At 36.7% G+C, this 17008-nt stretch overlaps 1 protein-coding gene across 3 annotated transcripts in view; it reads right to left on the reverse strand.

Moving 5' to 3' along the window:
• Positions 1-17008, reverse strand: part of ube3c (ubiquitin protein ligase E3C) — a 40135-nt gene that overhangs the window by 21250 nt on the left and 1877 nt on the right. For all 3 annotated transcript variants that reach the window (XM_051703601.1, XM_051703608.1, XM_051703617.1), the window contains exons 4-14: positions 13266-13340; positions 12999-13145; positions 11828-11943; positions 11503-11660; positions 11263-11416; positions 9985-10205; positions 9678-9829; positions 9362-9549; positions 5396-5482; positions 5100-5257; positions 1835-2061 (exon numbers count right to left, since the gene is read on the reverse strand). In XM_051703601.1, the coding sequence (XP_051559561.1) occupies positions 1835-2061; positions 5100-5257; positions 5396-5482; positions 9362-9549; positions 9678-9829; positions 9985-10205; positions 11263-11416; positions 11503-11660; positions 11828-11943; positions 12999-13145; positions 13266-13340 (1683 nt within the window). The remainder of the gene's footprint in view (positions 1-1834; positions 2062-5099; positions 5258-5395; positions 5483-9361; positions 9550-9677; positions 9830-9984; positions 10206-11262; positions 11417-11502; positions 11661-11827; positions 11944-12998; positions 13146-13265; positions 13341-17008) is intronic.

A 17008-nucleotide genomic window follows, 5' to 3' on the forward strand; every position in this document is an offset into this window, starting at 1 on the left:
TTTCTGTTATCGTTATGATTTAAAAAGGAGCCAAACAACTATGATAATAAATGGCTTCATATGATCACTATCCTTAAATAAAAGACAGTTTTTTTGCATGATCAGTCAAATTTTCAAAATCAATGCCAAAATTTCACAATTTCTGCCAGGGTATGCAAACTTTTGAACACAACTGTATCCACATAATTTTCCTTCCTCATGATGCCATCTATTTTGTGAAGTGCACCAGTCCACTTCACAACATGCACAACATGATGCTGTCACCCCCATGCTTCACGGTTGGGATGGGGTTCTTTGGCCTGCAAGCCTAACCCTTTTTCCTCCAAACATAACGATGGTCATTATGGCCAAACAGTTACATTTTTGTTTCATTAAACCAGAGGACATTTCTCCAAAAAGTAAGATCTTTGTCCCCATGTGCACTTGCAAACTGTAGTCTGGCTTTTTTATGGCGGTTTTGGAGCAGTGGCTTCTTCCTTGCTGAGCAGCATTTCAGGTTATGTTGATATTGGCCTCGCTTTACTGTGTATATAGATACTTGTCTACCTGTTTCCTCCAGCATCTTCACAAGGTCCTTTGCTGTTGTTCTGGGATTGATTTGCACTTTTCGCACCAAACTACGTTCATCTCTATGAGACAGTCTCCTTCCTGAGCAATATGATGGCTGCGTCTTCCCATGGTGCTTATACTTGCGTACTATTGTTTGCACAAAAGAAAGTGGTACTTTCAGGCGTGTGGAAATTGCTGAAAAGGATGAACCAGACTTGTGGAGGTCCACAATTTTTTTTTCTGAGGTCTTGGCTGATTTCTTTTGATTTCCCCATGATGTCAAGCAAAGAGGCACAGAGTTTGAAGGTAGGCCTTAAAATACATCCACAGGTACACCTCCAATTGGCTCCAATTAACCTATCAGAAGCTAATTGGCTAATTGCCTAAAGGCTTGACATCATTTTCTAGAATTTTCCAAACTTCTGACCCACTGGAATTGTTATATAGTCAATTAAAAGTGAAACAATCTGTCTGTAAACAATTGTTGGAAAAATTACTCATGTCATGCACAAAGTAGATAGTAGCCAAAACTATAGCTTGCAAATATTAAATCTGTGGAGTGGTTAAAAAATTAGCTTTAATGACTTCACCCTAAGTGTATGTAAACGTCTGACTTCAACTGTATTGATAAATGTAATAAAAAAAATGTTGACTGACAATGTAGCAAATATCTGCAGATCAGGTAAAGAAAAGATGTTGTCTGCAGGGACAAGAGTAGTTCAGTGAGTTAACTGTCAAGAGAAAATAAGTAATACTGGCAAATCAGAGCAGAGAGATCTGGTTAAGCCACAAACAAATAAGGAAACATATGTTGACATGAGTACACAAAAAAACTAAGGACACTAGGATGAAAGTGAAATGAGGAAGACAACAATGGAGGAAAAGAGAGAGAGTGAGGATAGCTGACTAATATCCTAATGCCGTTATTCAGCTCACTAACTCTTGGCAAACAACCTATTAATTTCCCAAACGAGTGGCCTTCCTGCTTGACTGATCAGCTCTGATGGCCCTAACAGATGCTGAGACTATTCGCCTCATTAATTGTCAACACATCTAATTAGGTCATCAAAGGCATTATTAGCACTGCTAATACAGCGCCACAGCTAAAAGTAATGCCATCATCCACTAAGGATATTATCAGCACTAATGAATAGGGAATAAAGGGTAGTGACAGTATTCTCAGTACTAGTAATGTTTAAACCCTTTCAACTACAACATCTTACGCAAGTGAATTAATTTCACCTGGCACTAAAAGAGTCTGATATGCAGACAGATAGTAAATCACCTTGAAGAGCTGGACCCATCGTTTCTGTTGAGCTTGAATGCGCTGCTGTACTTGGCTGTTTGTTTTCACTCCAACACTGCGGAACGCTGCTACATACTCCTCTTTGTGCTCTGTCTTAGTCTCAGGATACGCCAGCTTAATGATGCCCAGACAGGCATCCCGCAAACATCGAGATAAGGTCACCAACTCTACCAGAGAGAAAGGCATCATCGACGACTGTCTCTGACCTGCCCAAACAAACAATGACAAATTAGTAATACTGAATTTTCTTGTAAGGCTATATAAAAAAAAAAAAAAAATTAAAAAAAAGAAAATATACAGTATATTTAATAGGTTCAATGCAACATTTTTAAGGTGTTTAAGGCCAAAATAATAAAAGAGGAAAGACTCCAGTGCGCTGAGATGTGTACATCAGTATATCAGCGATTAAATAATTAAATAAATAAATGTTTAATCTAGAGCAGTCAAAGTTAACGCATTAGCGCATGTGATTAAATATATTCAATGTGTTACATTTCTTTCATGCTGTTAACATAGAAAATATAATTTGTTGTTTTTTTATGTGAGTGAGATGAGTAAAAAGACACTGTTGCAAAAATCTACATTATGAGCATCATCCAAACAAATGACTGAAATGAATAATTACACATAGGTCTATTTTGTTTTCTTGCAACTGAATGTGTTAACTATAAATAAATGCAAATAATCATGATATATATACACCTATCAGCCACAACATTAAAACCACCTGCCTAATCTTGCGTAGGTCCCCCTCGTGCCACCAAATCAGCGCCAACCCGCATCTCAGAATGCTTCTCACCACAATTGAACAGAGTGGTTATCTGACTTCCCTTTGACTTTTTCCACTTCAAACCAGTCTAGCCATTCTCTGTTGATCTCTCTCATCAACAAGGCATTTCCGTCCACAGAACTACCGCTCACTGGATGTTTTTTTGTTTTTTGGCACCATTCGGAGTAAATTCTAGAGACTGTTGTGTGTAAAAATCCAAGGAGATCAGCAGTTACAGAAATACTCAAACCAGCCCGTCTGGCACCAACAATCATGCCACGGTCCAAATCAGAGATCACATTTTTTCCCCATTCTGATGGTTGATGTGAACATTAACATGATTTTATGCACTGCACTCCTGCCATACGTTGATTAGATAATCGCATGGATGATTGTTGGTGCCAGACGGGCTGGTTTGAGTATTAAACCTCTTTTATTAAACCGATAATGCTTTACAATTGGTGTCATAGCGTAGTTTGTCCAGCAGAGTGCGCTCCAACTCCATTGCTTACAGGGCTGAACTGACGGTGGCTCTGCAGACATGGCGGAGTTCAGCGGTGTCTTCATGGTAAGTTGTTAACTAGTCTGTAAATACATACTGGAAACTTAAACAATGACCCCATCATTTTGCCTTTTCAATATAACTAATATAACATTAACCTTGTCCCTGACAGCCATGTCCCTCATGTTTGTTTGCTGTTAGCCAGCTATAGTTTGTCAATGCAGTCAGTAATGTAGCAGATTGAAAGGTAAACATAAGAGCATCTTTTTGCAGCTCAGCAGACAATGGTGCGGTGGTGGATTGTGTCCGGTGAGTGTTGATTTCATGCTATGTTGTTACTTAGTTGGTGAGACACCATGCTGGAAAGTAAAATAACAACATCCGTCTTTTACTCTCCGTGACAACGAGCTTATAGCTAACTAGCTAACCACGTAGCTACTTTCATTGTTGTCAGCTGAGTGGAAGCTAATGAGTAAACATGTATTCACCAAACTGATTTGTTTAGGATTCACAGTTTCCAGTCGTTGCATTTATAAAATGTAATATTTAAAAGTCTGGTTTTCCACCGTTGAATGTTTCCCCTGAACTTATATAGCAGAATACAGTGTAACACCGCTGCCGCCGTTTATCTCTTGTCTCGGCAGTATTAATATAGTCAGCATTTGACTGATACTAAACAGTACTGATGTTTATTTAGCTATTTATTTTATTTGTATTTATTCTTTATTTTAATGGTCAGCATTTGACTGATACTAAACAGTAATACTGATGTTTATTTAGCTATTTATTTTATTTTTATTTATTCTTTATTTTAATGGTCAGTATTTGACTGATACTAAACAGTACAGATGTTTATTTAGCTATTTATTTTATTTTTTATTTATTCTTTATTTTAATGGTCAGCATTTGACTGATACTAAACAGTAATACTGATGTTTATTTAGCTATTTATTTTATTTTTATTTATTCCTTATTTTAATGGTCAGCATTTGACTGTTACTAAACATACAGTACTGATGTTTATTTAGCTATTTATTGTATTTTTATTTATTCTTTATTTTCTCAGTGTTCATTTCTAGAATTTGTTTACAATATTATTATACATTGTCAAATATTCTTTGATAAAAATATTTAAGAAAGCAGCATTCTGAGTACCTTTGCATAGTCACATCGGTGCAAAATCGGTGAAAAATCCACATAGAGAAGGTCTGTTTTCATTCCAGCTCAAAAATTAACTATATCGGCCACCATATCGGTAATCGGTGAATCTTCCCTCTCTAAAATCGGTATCGGTCGGGCTCTAATAAATAGTTTTCATTTATCAATTAATGTCATGCAAAGTCCAGTAAACATAAAAAAGCTAAATCAAAATTCGATGTGACCACCTTTGCCTTTAAAACAGCACCAATTCTCCTAGGTATTCCTGGACACTGTTTTTCTTGGTTGTTGGCAGATAGGATGTACCAAGCTTCTTGGAGAGTTTGCCACAGTTCTTCTATCTGTTTAGACTGTCTCAATTGCTTCTATCTCTTCATTTAATCCCAGACTGACTCGATGTTCAGTGGGGGATTCTGCGGGGGCCATGACATCTGTTGCAGGGCTCCCTGTTCTTCTGTTCTAATCATTTCTATTTACAAAAGTAATGTTTGAGAGTCTAAAATTTATATTTCCTATTGACACACTAAAGCTGAAGATATACATAACTGTCTTAAGATAAATGTTTTTGTGAAACATCTTATGTGCCTAAGACTTTTGCACAGTACTCTGTGTGTGTGTGTGTGTGTGTGTGTGTGTGTGTATATATATATATATATTATATATATATATATATACACACACACACACACACATACATTCATACACACACACACATATTATATTTTTTTTAATCGATTGACAACCCTTGTTTCATCCAATACTTCAAATCTCTTTTCTATATTTATGCAGAATAAGTATAAAGAACAGATGTTTACCATCCGCTGAGCTGCCAAAGAACTCGCTGTCATGCACAGAGATGAGTGAATGACTGAAGAGTGAACTGAAGAGATAGAAGAGAGGGATGATCCTGTTCGAGTCTTCCGGAGACATTGGAGAACCTCGAGACATCACCTGCAACAAGGGAACCATAGACCTACAAAAAAAAGAGAGCGAATAAAGAAAGGAAAAAATACAAACTGATGCTTTAATATTATATACACTAATATGATCAGCAGAATCACATTCAGGTACAATATCAAAGAACAAAAAAAGGACAATGTAGAAAACTCACCCTGTGATCATTTTTGTCTTCATGGATGTGATTAAGTGCCACAGGTGTCTAAGAAAGCGAGCATTAAAGGCTAAACTGTACAAAAGCCTGAAAAACAAAGACAAAAAAGGACAGCGTAATGATTTAAAGCAGAAGTACAAGAACTGAAAGATGAAAGTACCTCATAATATGAAAGCTACACTGCTATACATGATTCATAAACTTTTACTCAGCTGCTTCAGGAAATATGCACATCTCAAAATGTTCAAATAACCACATCTCCTGCCTCTAAACCCTAATCTTCCCAAATTTCCAGGAGGACTCATAAAATAGAAAAATAAAAAATAAAAACATTTCTAGCCCACCTCTCATCTCGTCTTTGTGACCGCAGGAAAGATTAAATGAGCCATTAAGCTTTATTTAGGTGAGGCACCTTCCATTAGTAAACTAGCAGTCTGCTCCAGGGTCGTAAACAGACCAGTGATTCCTGTGGGGGCTCCATTTAAGCTAATGAAAGGCAGAGAGACAATGTTGCACGGCCACAATTGCCTGACCGTAGGAGCAGTGTTGCAATCACAAATTAGATACTGTGTTTAGGTCACCCCAGTCATTTAGCCTAACAGCCATGACACCAGAGTGTGAGAAATCGCTCTGCTGGTTACTGCCTGCTTGTTTTGTGTGAAGGAGTGAAAGGAGAAATAAAGCGTAATTGGAAGTAATTCAGAGAGAGAAAAGATAAGGATTGAAGTTAAGGTAAGAATGTGTACATCCACCTTAACACAATAAGACATTGCTCTGATTTTTCTGAGTAGCTGGTCCAAAAGTTAAAATGTAAATCTGTAAATATTTTTTTTCTTAGAAAAACAAATAATCTCCTATATTAACAAGAAAAAAATATGTATATTAACAAGAAAAAAATATGCATTTGTTTATATTTTCTTCATTTAATCTTTGTATTCCTTGCATACTAATCTTAATTTGAAATTGTCTTTAAAGTGTCTTAAAATAACAAAAACATCAGTTTACTTGCACTCTTTAATGAGACCTGTCCATGGAGAACCAAGCAAACTATTTACACTAACACAGCTTTGATACTATAATGACTTCTATTGTGTAATACAGCGATACTCTTCACTTTAAAATATGATTATGTTTAAAAGCAGACCAAGTTTGTATGCTCACTGACTCTTCTTTAAAGGTTGTAAATCAGGGCCAGCTGTTATGCCTCTTGTAAAACTATCCAATCCACTGCTCTAGGAATTAATCTACCTAGGCCAGTTAATTATTTTTTACAGATATCCAATAATGATTAAGTAGTGAAGGCAGGATTTATGATAAAAGCCTTCTCTTCTAGACAGAGCAGTAAAATATAAAAATATCACCAAAGAAATGGAGGGAAAAAAATCAGCATGAGGAAAAGGATACATGTGAAAACATCTTTTTATGACATGTATCAGTGTCAGAAATTTAATTTTCCATAAAAGGGCAATAATTGCCACCTGAATTTAAAGGGATGGGTGTGGGTGAGAAACAGATCAATATATAAGACCTTTTTTGCAAGAAATTCTTCTTCCTGCCCAGTAAGAGGCGATATGCATGAAAAATGTGAATCACCAAAAACGCAAGAAGAATGTGAAAGTGGAGATTGACTGAGCAGGGAGGAGAATTTATGGTAAAAAAGGACTTCAATATTGATCTGTTTCTCACCCAAACCAATCATATCGCTTCTGAAGACATTGATTTAACCACTGGGGTCATATGGATTACTTTTATGCTGACTTATGTGATAATTGGAGCTTCATAATTTGGCACCCATTTACTTGCATTGTATGGACCAAAAGAGCTGAGATATTCTTCTAAATATCTTAATTTGTGTTCTGCAGAAGAAAGAAAGTCATACACATCTGGGATGGCATGAGGGTGAGTACATTTTCATTTTTGGGTGAGCTATCCCTTTAAACACCAGTGGCATTTTTTTACATTTATGAGGGCATTTTTCTAAGATGATTAAAAAAATATATACTGTATCGTTCTTATATTCAAATTGTTACATTTAATTAGTAATAATTAAATAATTAATTTGAGAATATACTGTATATTACTTCCTACCCATAAAACTAAATCAACATCAAATCTTATTTTACGTGATAATAACTAAGCTTAGAATAGAATATTAAGAACTATTATTAACAGATGTTATACATTTTGCATTTTTTGCCCCCACATTTTGAATTTCATGAGGCATTTCTGTCACTTTTATGGACATTTTTGCCACGACGCCCCCATAATTTCTTACTCTGTCATGCATGAAGGCAAGCAGAACATACAGTGCATAGGTAAAGAGATGTTATAGATGTTAGGTGCAAGATTACAGAGGAAAGGTGTACTATGTCAGCTAAATAAATCACCATGAGATCCAAACTGTCTCATAGAAACTATGAGTCAATCAACTGTAGAGTGCTTTACAGCTACCCTGTTGGTTTTTGAACAGCTTTTCTGTGTAATGAAGTTGATCATCAACATTTTTTCTAAAATTCAAATGGCTTAGTTTTGCACTTTCTTTGATAGTGACGGAGGCATAGATTGCTTTCATACAAGACTTTGAAACTTACTTAAAGAACATGTTAGACTGCAGTAACTGGAGTTTCTATAGGAGGTTGTCTTCAGTGATAAAGCATGTTTGGCTAGATGACTAAGGATCTCCAGCGGTGACAAACTACACAATTTCCACAAAACTTTATACTACAATTCCAATATTTACTGTCATGGACAAAACCCAGCAGTAGTACAAATTAAGATATAAAGACAGCCTAAAAGTAATCCATACGACTCCAGTGGCTAAATCCATATCTTCAGAAGCAATATAATAGGTGTGGGTGAGAAACAGATCAATATTTTAGTCCTTTTTCACTATAAATCTCCAACTTTTATAAGCCCTGACCAGTAGGTGGCACTATGCATGAAGAAAGGGAATTGCCAAAAAACAAAAGAAGAATGTGGAAGTGAAAGTGGAGATTTATAAAAAAAAAAATTCAAAAAAAGGACTTAAATATTGATCTGTTTCTCACCCATATCATAACGCTTCAGAAGATATGGATTTAACCACTGGAAGCATATGGATTACTTCTATGCTGCCTTTATGTGGTTTTTGGACCTTCTGGCAACCATTCACTTGCACTGTGTGAACCAAAAGAGCAGAGATATTCTTCTAAAAATCTTTGTTTGTTTTCTGCAGAAAAAATAAAGTCATACACATCTGGGATGGACTGAGGGTGAGTAAATAATAAGTGAATTTTCATTTTTGGGTGAACTATCCCTTTAACTCCACTGTGAGAACGGATTCGGCAAGATCAAAAACACTGCATGCATGAAAACTAGTTCTGATTGATACCACCTCTAAGTGCACAGTTGGTTTTGTAGTCAGGCATCCCTCTCATTAAACCAGTACTCCTTTCACTCCTCCTGTCTTTTGTGGCACCTCTCTCCATTACTTTTCCTCTTTCTTCCATTCTTTCTGCTGAAATCATGTTCTCATTTTGTCAACATGGCAGAATAAAGGTAGATAAAGCAAAGGTGATTGAGAGGAGAGCTCATTACACTAATTGATGAGTGACATGAACTGAAACTGTCCACTCCATGCCCTGGCAATAAATCAAAACCACAGTAAGATGAGACCTAACTGGCTGACTGCTTCATTACCAATGTTACTGCAGAGAAAAAAACAGAAGCAAAAATAAAAAAGAAACACAATCTGCAATCAGACTGGATGACAGTTTGATGCTTGGGTATCTTTTATACTCGTATAAAAGCACATCCCATTCAGATGCTGTCTCTCTTTTTATTGATAAGAGCAGTAAAGCACATTTAACATGCCTTGCAATTAAAGAGTGAGAGAATGCAACTGTGTACTATGCACAGTTGTGTTGTAGAAAACGACTACCTTTTTTTGTTTTTAGATGGGTTGTGTGTGTACAGGTGTAATCTGACCTGACTTTGGGCACCATCATACGGTGCTGCACCATCAGAGTGTGACAAATGGAGGCCATCATAGTGAAGATGTCTTCACTTGCCGAGTCTCTCCACACTAATGTTAGCAAAGTGTTAGTCTGCTGTTTGGTGTCCAACTTCTGCACACATTCCTCTGTTATGTAATGCACAGATATCCAACTGCCATCCTTAAGAAAAAGACAAACATAATTATGTCAATGACTTTAACTCCTTTAGATCATAAATTAATACTATGCTGGTCTGTCAATAATTTATGTGCAAAGATCTGGAAAAAAGAGAGAGTATGTATCTTTACCTGTGCTGCAAGAGGCTGTACAGTTGTTTCTTCTTCATCTTCTGAATCACTGTTGATGTCAGTTCTACTGTTGCACTCAGTTACAGGCAACAATGGCAACAGAGTTTGTAGAGCGTTCAAGTACAACAGCAACCCTTCCTCTGAGAGTGAACCTATTCAAACACAAACTCCTTAATGACAAAAGGGACATACAGTACAATATACTCAAACATGTCATTATGAATACACATATTTACAGTGGAAGCTCCAAGAAAGCCTTTTTGTTTTTTTGTACTAATATTTATTTACATATAATACATAAACTTACCCAGTCCTGTTTCTCCAACTGATAGTACAAAATAAAAGAGCCAGGGGGCCTGATCTTGGACCTGGGCTGAAGAGGCTATGGTGGCCTGGAGCGACCAAAGGAAGTTCTGGAAAGGGAAAGCTAGTCTTGGGTCTGCCAAAGCTGGCAAGAAGAAATTATAGATTTGTTCAGTGAAAGGCGCTGAAATGAAGTCCTCAGTGAAGGCCGAAAACACAAACTGTCTGTTAATAAGAGAGAGAAAAAAGAAAGAACAGGAAATGTCTGTGAACCAAAGCTTTCTCACTTAATATTCTTGTCCTCATTACACTTTTTTTTGTCTACATTTTGAGGACAAAAGAATCTTAACATGATCATATTCTAATTGTTATAAACTAAATCCACTTCATATGTATGCATCTCCCATTTATACTGAGCTTAACATGATTTACACCATAAACTAGCCTCTGATTGACAACGGGTCTATAAAATATGTATATAATAACTGCATAATGGAGCAAAGCCTCTCTAGATTTATCTGCATGCTGTTATTCACCACATATGAGGTCTGCATCTATGAGACAACAAACAACGCTGTCCTCTATGGTCAGCAAGGACAGGAGCTTTACACAAATTTGTGTTAATTGCTATTTGGCATACATCTACCTATTTTGCATTTGTTGTTCTTTTATTACATAAATGATTACTGTACAACAATTTCAATTAAAATTGCATTGACATCCAGAGTAAATTAAAAGACTAATTTCAATCTGAATCTTCCACATAAATGAATTAGTACAACATCTGGCTGGCTTGTCTGTGTGTGAGAGAGAGAGACAGAGAGTCAGAGAGAGAGAATGGACAAATATAAGACTGTATGCACAATCTTCTTCTCTCGCGCTCTTGTCGTTCTTCAGAGAGAAAAGAAAACAGCAGTGTTGTCACTCAGAGAGTTAGAATGGAGGGTAAATGTTCAGTAAACATAACATTTTGAGTCAATGGGTCTGCCTGGATTTTACTATTGACTGTAAACACAGCACTGAGGTAATTACTACCCATGGATGCCCTGGAAGGATAAAGTGAAGGGTCTCCAATAAGTTGTTAGTGGGCAATCTTTTACAGGGGGGACCCATCCACCACACACACACCATAAAAAAGACTTTTGGCTAACAGCTCAAAATGAGTGCACTCCTTGTCCATCCAGGCGTAACACTATTGAGCATGTAAATTGTACGCTGTAAAGGCTATTAAAACTGTGATCTGGTTTGATTTTTCACTGTATGTACACGTTTGCATATATACCTGGCCTCTGGAGGGCAGGAGCTATATGTAAAGTGCAGAGGTTTGAGTATATGTTCTAGCAGCACATGTGCCAGTGGAATGGAGGGGGCATCGCTGTACTCCAGACTTGATGGCAACTTGTGATTCACCAAAACATACAGAGATCTGTAGTATCCTAAAAGATAAAGGCAGAAGTAGAAAATAACATATACTGCCTCATTGTATGACAAACACAATTCAAAAATAAGGCAAGAGTTGTACCATTCTGAACCATATAGTGCAAAATTTGCTCAATAAGTGCAGTGACACAGTTTGCATCCTGTAGAAAGGGCAAGTAGGTTCTCTCAGTGCAGAAGACCTCCAGCATCCGCATCGGGACCGTTACATTCTGACCATCATCTTCACATGCTTGTAGCATCCTTGAACAGACACAAAAACCCTTAGTGACCAACACATGCTGCTCTAATGACAGAAGCCATTATCTTAAGCAGGTCTTGAGGTTCAATTGTCTCTCTGACTAGACATGTTCCTTTTGGGGAAGGTGCTTCACAAAGCAGCATATTATGGGCAACATCTAGTTGTGTACCTGCAACAGTGTCCCAGTATTCTCTTGATCTGAAACAGACAGCTCTGTCTTTCTGGCCCCACCAGCAGCTTGACAAACTGAGCATGGTGCTTTACCAAACTCTGACACATCCAGATCTACAACGGTTCACACATTTACACAATTTTATTCATAAATCAACATCAATAAAAACACATGATTCCAAAGCTTGTCCTTTGAATTAAAAAATCTAGAATACTTATAAAGCCCACTATAACACTTAAAAAAAAAAATTTTTTTTTGATGCTTCAAACATGTAAACAATGTTCAAAAGCCATGAAATATATTTTTAATGCATGTAGGGCATGTTCAACCATGAACCCGTCTATGGTCACTCAAGGAAAACTACCGGTTTTTCTTAAATCAATCCGCTCTAAAATGGCAATTAAAGGAATATTCCAGGTTTAAAACAAGTTAAAGGAATGTTCCGGGTTCAATACAAGTTAAGCTCAATCGACAGCATTTGTGGCATAATGTTGATAACCACAAAAAAAAATTTCAACTCATCCCTCCTTTAAAAAAAAAAAAAAAAAAAGAAAGAAAAAAGAAAAAACAGAGGTTACATTACTGATCTTACAATGGAAGTGAATGGGGACAATTTTCTAAGGGTTTAAATGCAGAAATGTGAAGCTTATAATTTTATAAAAGCACACATTAATTCTTCTGTTAAAACTAGTGTATTATTTGAGCTGGAAAATGCTGGAAAACTGTTTCAATCACCTTTTTTTCCAACAGACTACTAAATTACCAGGCTTACGCAGTTATGTTTTCATGGCAACCAAGTTGTAAAATTAGATATAACTTCACACAGAAAAGGTTGGTAAGCAACTTTATCACACTAAAATCATGTTAACTCGAATATTGTTTACATCTTCTGGCTATACTTTTGAAACAGTAAGTATTTTAACATTTACAGATTGTCGCCTTTCACTTCTATTGTAAGTGCCTCACTGTAACCCAGATTTCTATTTTATTTTTTAAACTAAAGGAGGGACGAGTCAAAATAATTTTTAATCAGCATTATGTTACCAAAGCTGTTGATTAAGCTTAACTTGGTATTGAACCCACAATATTCCTTTAACAATTACAATTGATCCAGTTTTCAACAGTTTTTAAACAGAAAAGTCTGAACATATTTGAGGTCAGTCCTTACCATTCTGTGAGAGTCTTCATTCAGTCTGTAAAAAAAGAGAAGCTTGCGAACTAGTTGGCTGAGAGTGCCACTGTCTGCAAGTTGAGGGCCGGAGCCTGACTGGCACTGACACACACAGTGGTCAAAGTGGCCCCTCTGAACGGCATACTACATTAAATAAAACCAACCAGTATAAAGACATGAACATTCAGAAATTTCACAAAAATATGAGCATGCTGTTTTCTTGAAGAAACACTTTGACACTTGTAGAGTTTAAAGTGCACATACTTGCTGTTTCCTGTCTTGGTATCCCCTTATGTATGACTGGATGATGATTGAGTTTTTTAGCCTTTTCCTCTCATCCTGTGAGAAATGCAAAGATGAGTAAAATCCATCATCTCCAATCCATTATTCACACAAATTCACACTGAAATTCCTTACATCTGTGCTCTATTCTGAAAACACATTCAACTGTCCACATTCAAGCAGAGTGTCTGGTATGGGTAATTAGCTATATGTAACAAGCGTGAGTGTGAAAGTCATATTGTGACTGCAGTGTGTAGTAACATTTTACATCATACTCAATCCTTAATATGAGGGATTTGTGTGTCATCTTTAACAATAGGATTTATAGACAATTGGAAGAGTTTTTGGGGTAGACCTGACCTGATAAAGAGAGACAGACTCCATCCCTCCAGGGAAGGTGACGCTCTCCTCTCTAGTAATTTGGCTCATAGTCTTAATACTGATAGTTTCTGACTAACTGGGGCCCTTGTCAGAAAGCAGACAAACTGGCTAATACGAATGTCTGCTAGCTGCCTTGAGATGTCACACAGGTCACATAAACTACAACACATAGAGACTGTATCACCTAGATATCATATAGAGACTGTGTCTGTTCCCCGAACTACCAAACACAAATCCCTCACTAAATCTTTTAAAAAACATTTTTGAAGATAAACATCATATAAAGGTAAGGCAACTAAACATTAGATCTCTTTCAACCAAAGCACTAACTGTAAATGAAATTATTACAGATCATAGTTTGGATGTGCCCTGTTTGACTGAAAACTGGCTTAAACCGGATGAATACATTAGTTTAAATGAATCTACTCCCCCAGGTTATTGCTATAAACATGAGCCTCGTCTGAAGGGTCGAGGAGGAGGTGTTGCTACAATTTACAGTGAAGTTTTTGGTGTTAATCAGAGGACAGGATATTATAGTTTAAGTCTTTTGAACTAATAACGTTTAATGTGACACCATCAGATATACATTTTTAAAAATCTCTGTCGTCTTTTGCCCTTGCTACAGAGTATAGAGATCACCCGGGCCGAATTTCCTTTGTGAATTTGCACATTTTATATCTGATCTGTAGATAGAGCTTTAATTGTTGGTGACTTCAACATTCACATAGATATTGAAAATGACACATTGGGATTAGCATTCATCAATATTCTAATAATAGTCAGACAAAATATGACAGGACCAACTCATTGCCATAATCATATGCTAGATTTAATTCTGTCATATGGAGTTGATGTTGATACTATAGAAATTCTGACGCAGAGCGATGACGTCTCAGATCATTACCTCTTCTCTTGTTTGCTGCTACTCAATCAACACCATGCTATCGTTCAGGTAGAACTATTCTTTCAACCACTAAAGATAGCTTCACTAATAATCTTCCAGAATTGTCTCACATACTCAGTAAGCCGAAAAGTCTAGAAGAACTTGAAGTAATAACAGAAAATATAAATACAGTCTTCTCTAGCACTCTTGATAGTGTCGCCCCCCTTTGATTAAAGAAAAAAGCCCCGCACCATTGTACAATGATCACACTCATGCTCTCAAGAGAGCAGCTCGGAAAATGGAGCACAAGTGGAAGAATACAAAATTAAAAGGTATTTCGTGGTGCATGGTAGGATATTTGTCTGTAGCTACAGACAGGCATTAAAAGCTGCCAGTTCAGAATAATATTTTAGCAAACTCATAGAAAATAACCACAACACCGCTAGGTGTTTATTCAGTAATGTGGCTAAATTGGTTCGGAATAAAGCCTTGACTGAACCAGATATTCTTTACTGATAAAATAGAAATCATCAGAAATAAAATTGGAATTATGCAATCAACTGTCACAGCATCTCAGAAAACAGTCGAGCAACTTCAATCCTTCGCTGTCATAGGTCATGAAGAGCTAACAAAACATATAATAAAATCAAAAGCCACAACATGTATGTTAGATCCAATACCAACTAAGCTTTTAAAAGAGATATTCCCTGTAATCTCAGAACCTCTTCTTAATATTATTAACTCCTCGCTATCCTTAGGACATGTCCCAAGAAACGTTAAAATGGCAGTTATCAAACCACTTATTAAGAAGCCACAGCTTGATCCTACCGAATTGGCTAATTATAGACTGATTTAAATCTCCCATTTATGTTGAAATTACTAGAAAATGTAGTGTCCTCCCAACTATATAATTTCTACAGAGAAATGGTATATATGAACAATTTCAGTCAGGATTTAGGCCCCATCACTGTACAGAGACTGCACTTATCAGAGTTACAAATGACTTGCTCTTATCGTCTGATCGCAGCTGCATTTCACTTCTAGTGCTTTTAGATCTTAGTGCTGCCTTCGACACCATAGATCACGTCATTCTCTTGAATAGGCTGGAGAATTACGTTGGCATTAGTGGACTTGCATTAGCATGGTTCAGGTCCTGTTTATCAGACCGCTATCACTTTGTATGTGTAAACGAGGAATTGTCAAATCAAACAAAAGTATGGAGTACCACAGGGATCAGTTTTAGGGCCTCTGCTTTTCTCCTTAGATATGCTTCCACTGGGAGACATTACCTGGAATCGTAGAATAAGTTTCCACTGTTATGCTGACGATACACCCTACTTTTTATTTCTTCTAAGCCTGATGAAATCACAATTCTCCAAATTAGCAGAGTGTATCAATGAAATCAAAGATTGGATGGCTAGAAATTTCCTTCTACTCAATTCCAACAAAACAGAGGTACTAATTATTGGACAAAGAAACCTCTAAAAATAAGCCATTAAAATACCATTTGACTCTTGATTGATGTACTGTTACATCGTCTTCTACAGCAAAGAACTTAAGTGTTATATTTGATACCAATCTGTCCTTTGAAAATCAAATTTCCAATGTTTGTAGAACAGCATTCTTCCAACTCAGAAATATTGCTAAGTTACGGCACATGCTGTCTGTTGCCGATGCCAAAAAACATGCGTTCATGACCTCAAGGCTAGATTATTGTAATGCATTACTGAGAGGATGTCCTGCAAGTTCAATAAATAAACTTCAATTGGTTCAAAATGCAGCTGCCAGGGTGCTGACTAGAACCAAGAAATATGATCATATTAGCCCAATTTTGTCATTGTTACATTGGCTACCTGTTAAATTTCATATCAATTTAAAAATTCTGTTAAATACAGCTTTGAATGGTCTAGCTCCACAGTACTTAAGTGACCATCATGTTCATTACAATCACAAAATTCTGGCCTGTTAATAGTTTCTAGAACATCAAAATCCACAAAAGGAGGTAGATCCTTTTCCTATTTGGCTCCAAAACTATGGAATATTCTCCAACTCTGCTCAGGATGCAGACACACTCGCTCAATTTAAGTCTAGACTAAAGACTCATCTATTTAGCCAAGCATACATCTAATTTATCCATCACCTCACAATTAGGCTGCTTTAGTTAGGTCTGCCGGAACCAGAAACATTTCTCAGAAACATTTCTCATAATCTATAACTCTGCAAAAAACTGAATGGCATCTACTCTAATATTATTCTATTTGCTTCCCTGTCTCAGATAGAATAATCCAGCTCCTTTCCTGCTTGTGTCGGACTCCAATGATACGTGTCGCTGAGTGATGACGACAAACTACAGCCAGGGCTAGCCAGACATCACTTCAGTCTTTTGACTTCAGAGGATGAACTGATGTCAACTCCAACTTTAAGACAATGGATACTTCATATGCCACTGCCTAAACCTTGG

Source organism: Myxocyprinus asiaticus, chromosome 1 (genome assembly GCF_019703515.2).
Source record: "Myxocyprinus asiaticus isolate MX2 ecotype Aquarium Trade chromosome 1, UBuf_Myxa_2, whole genome shotgun sequence".
In the NCBI taxonomy this organism is placed as follows: domain Eukaryota; kingdom Metazoa; phylum Chordata; class Actinopteri; order Cypriniformes; family Catostomidae; genus Myxocyprinus; species Myxocyprinus asiaticus.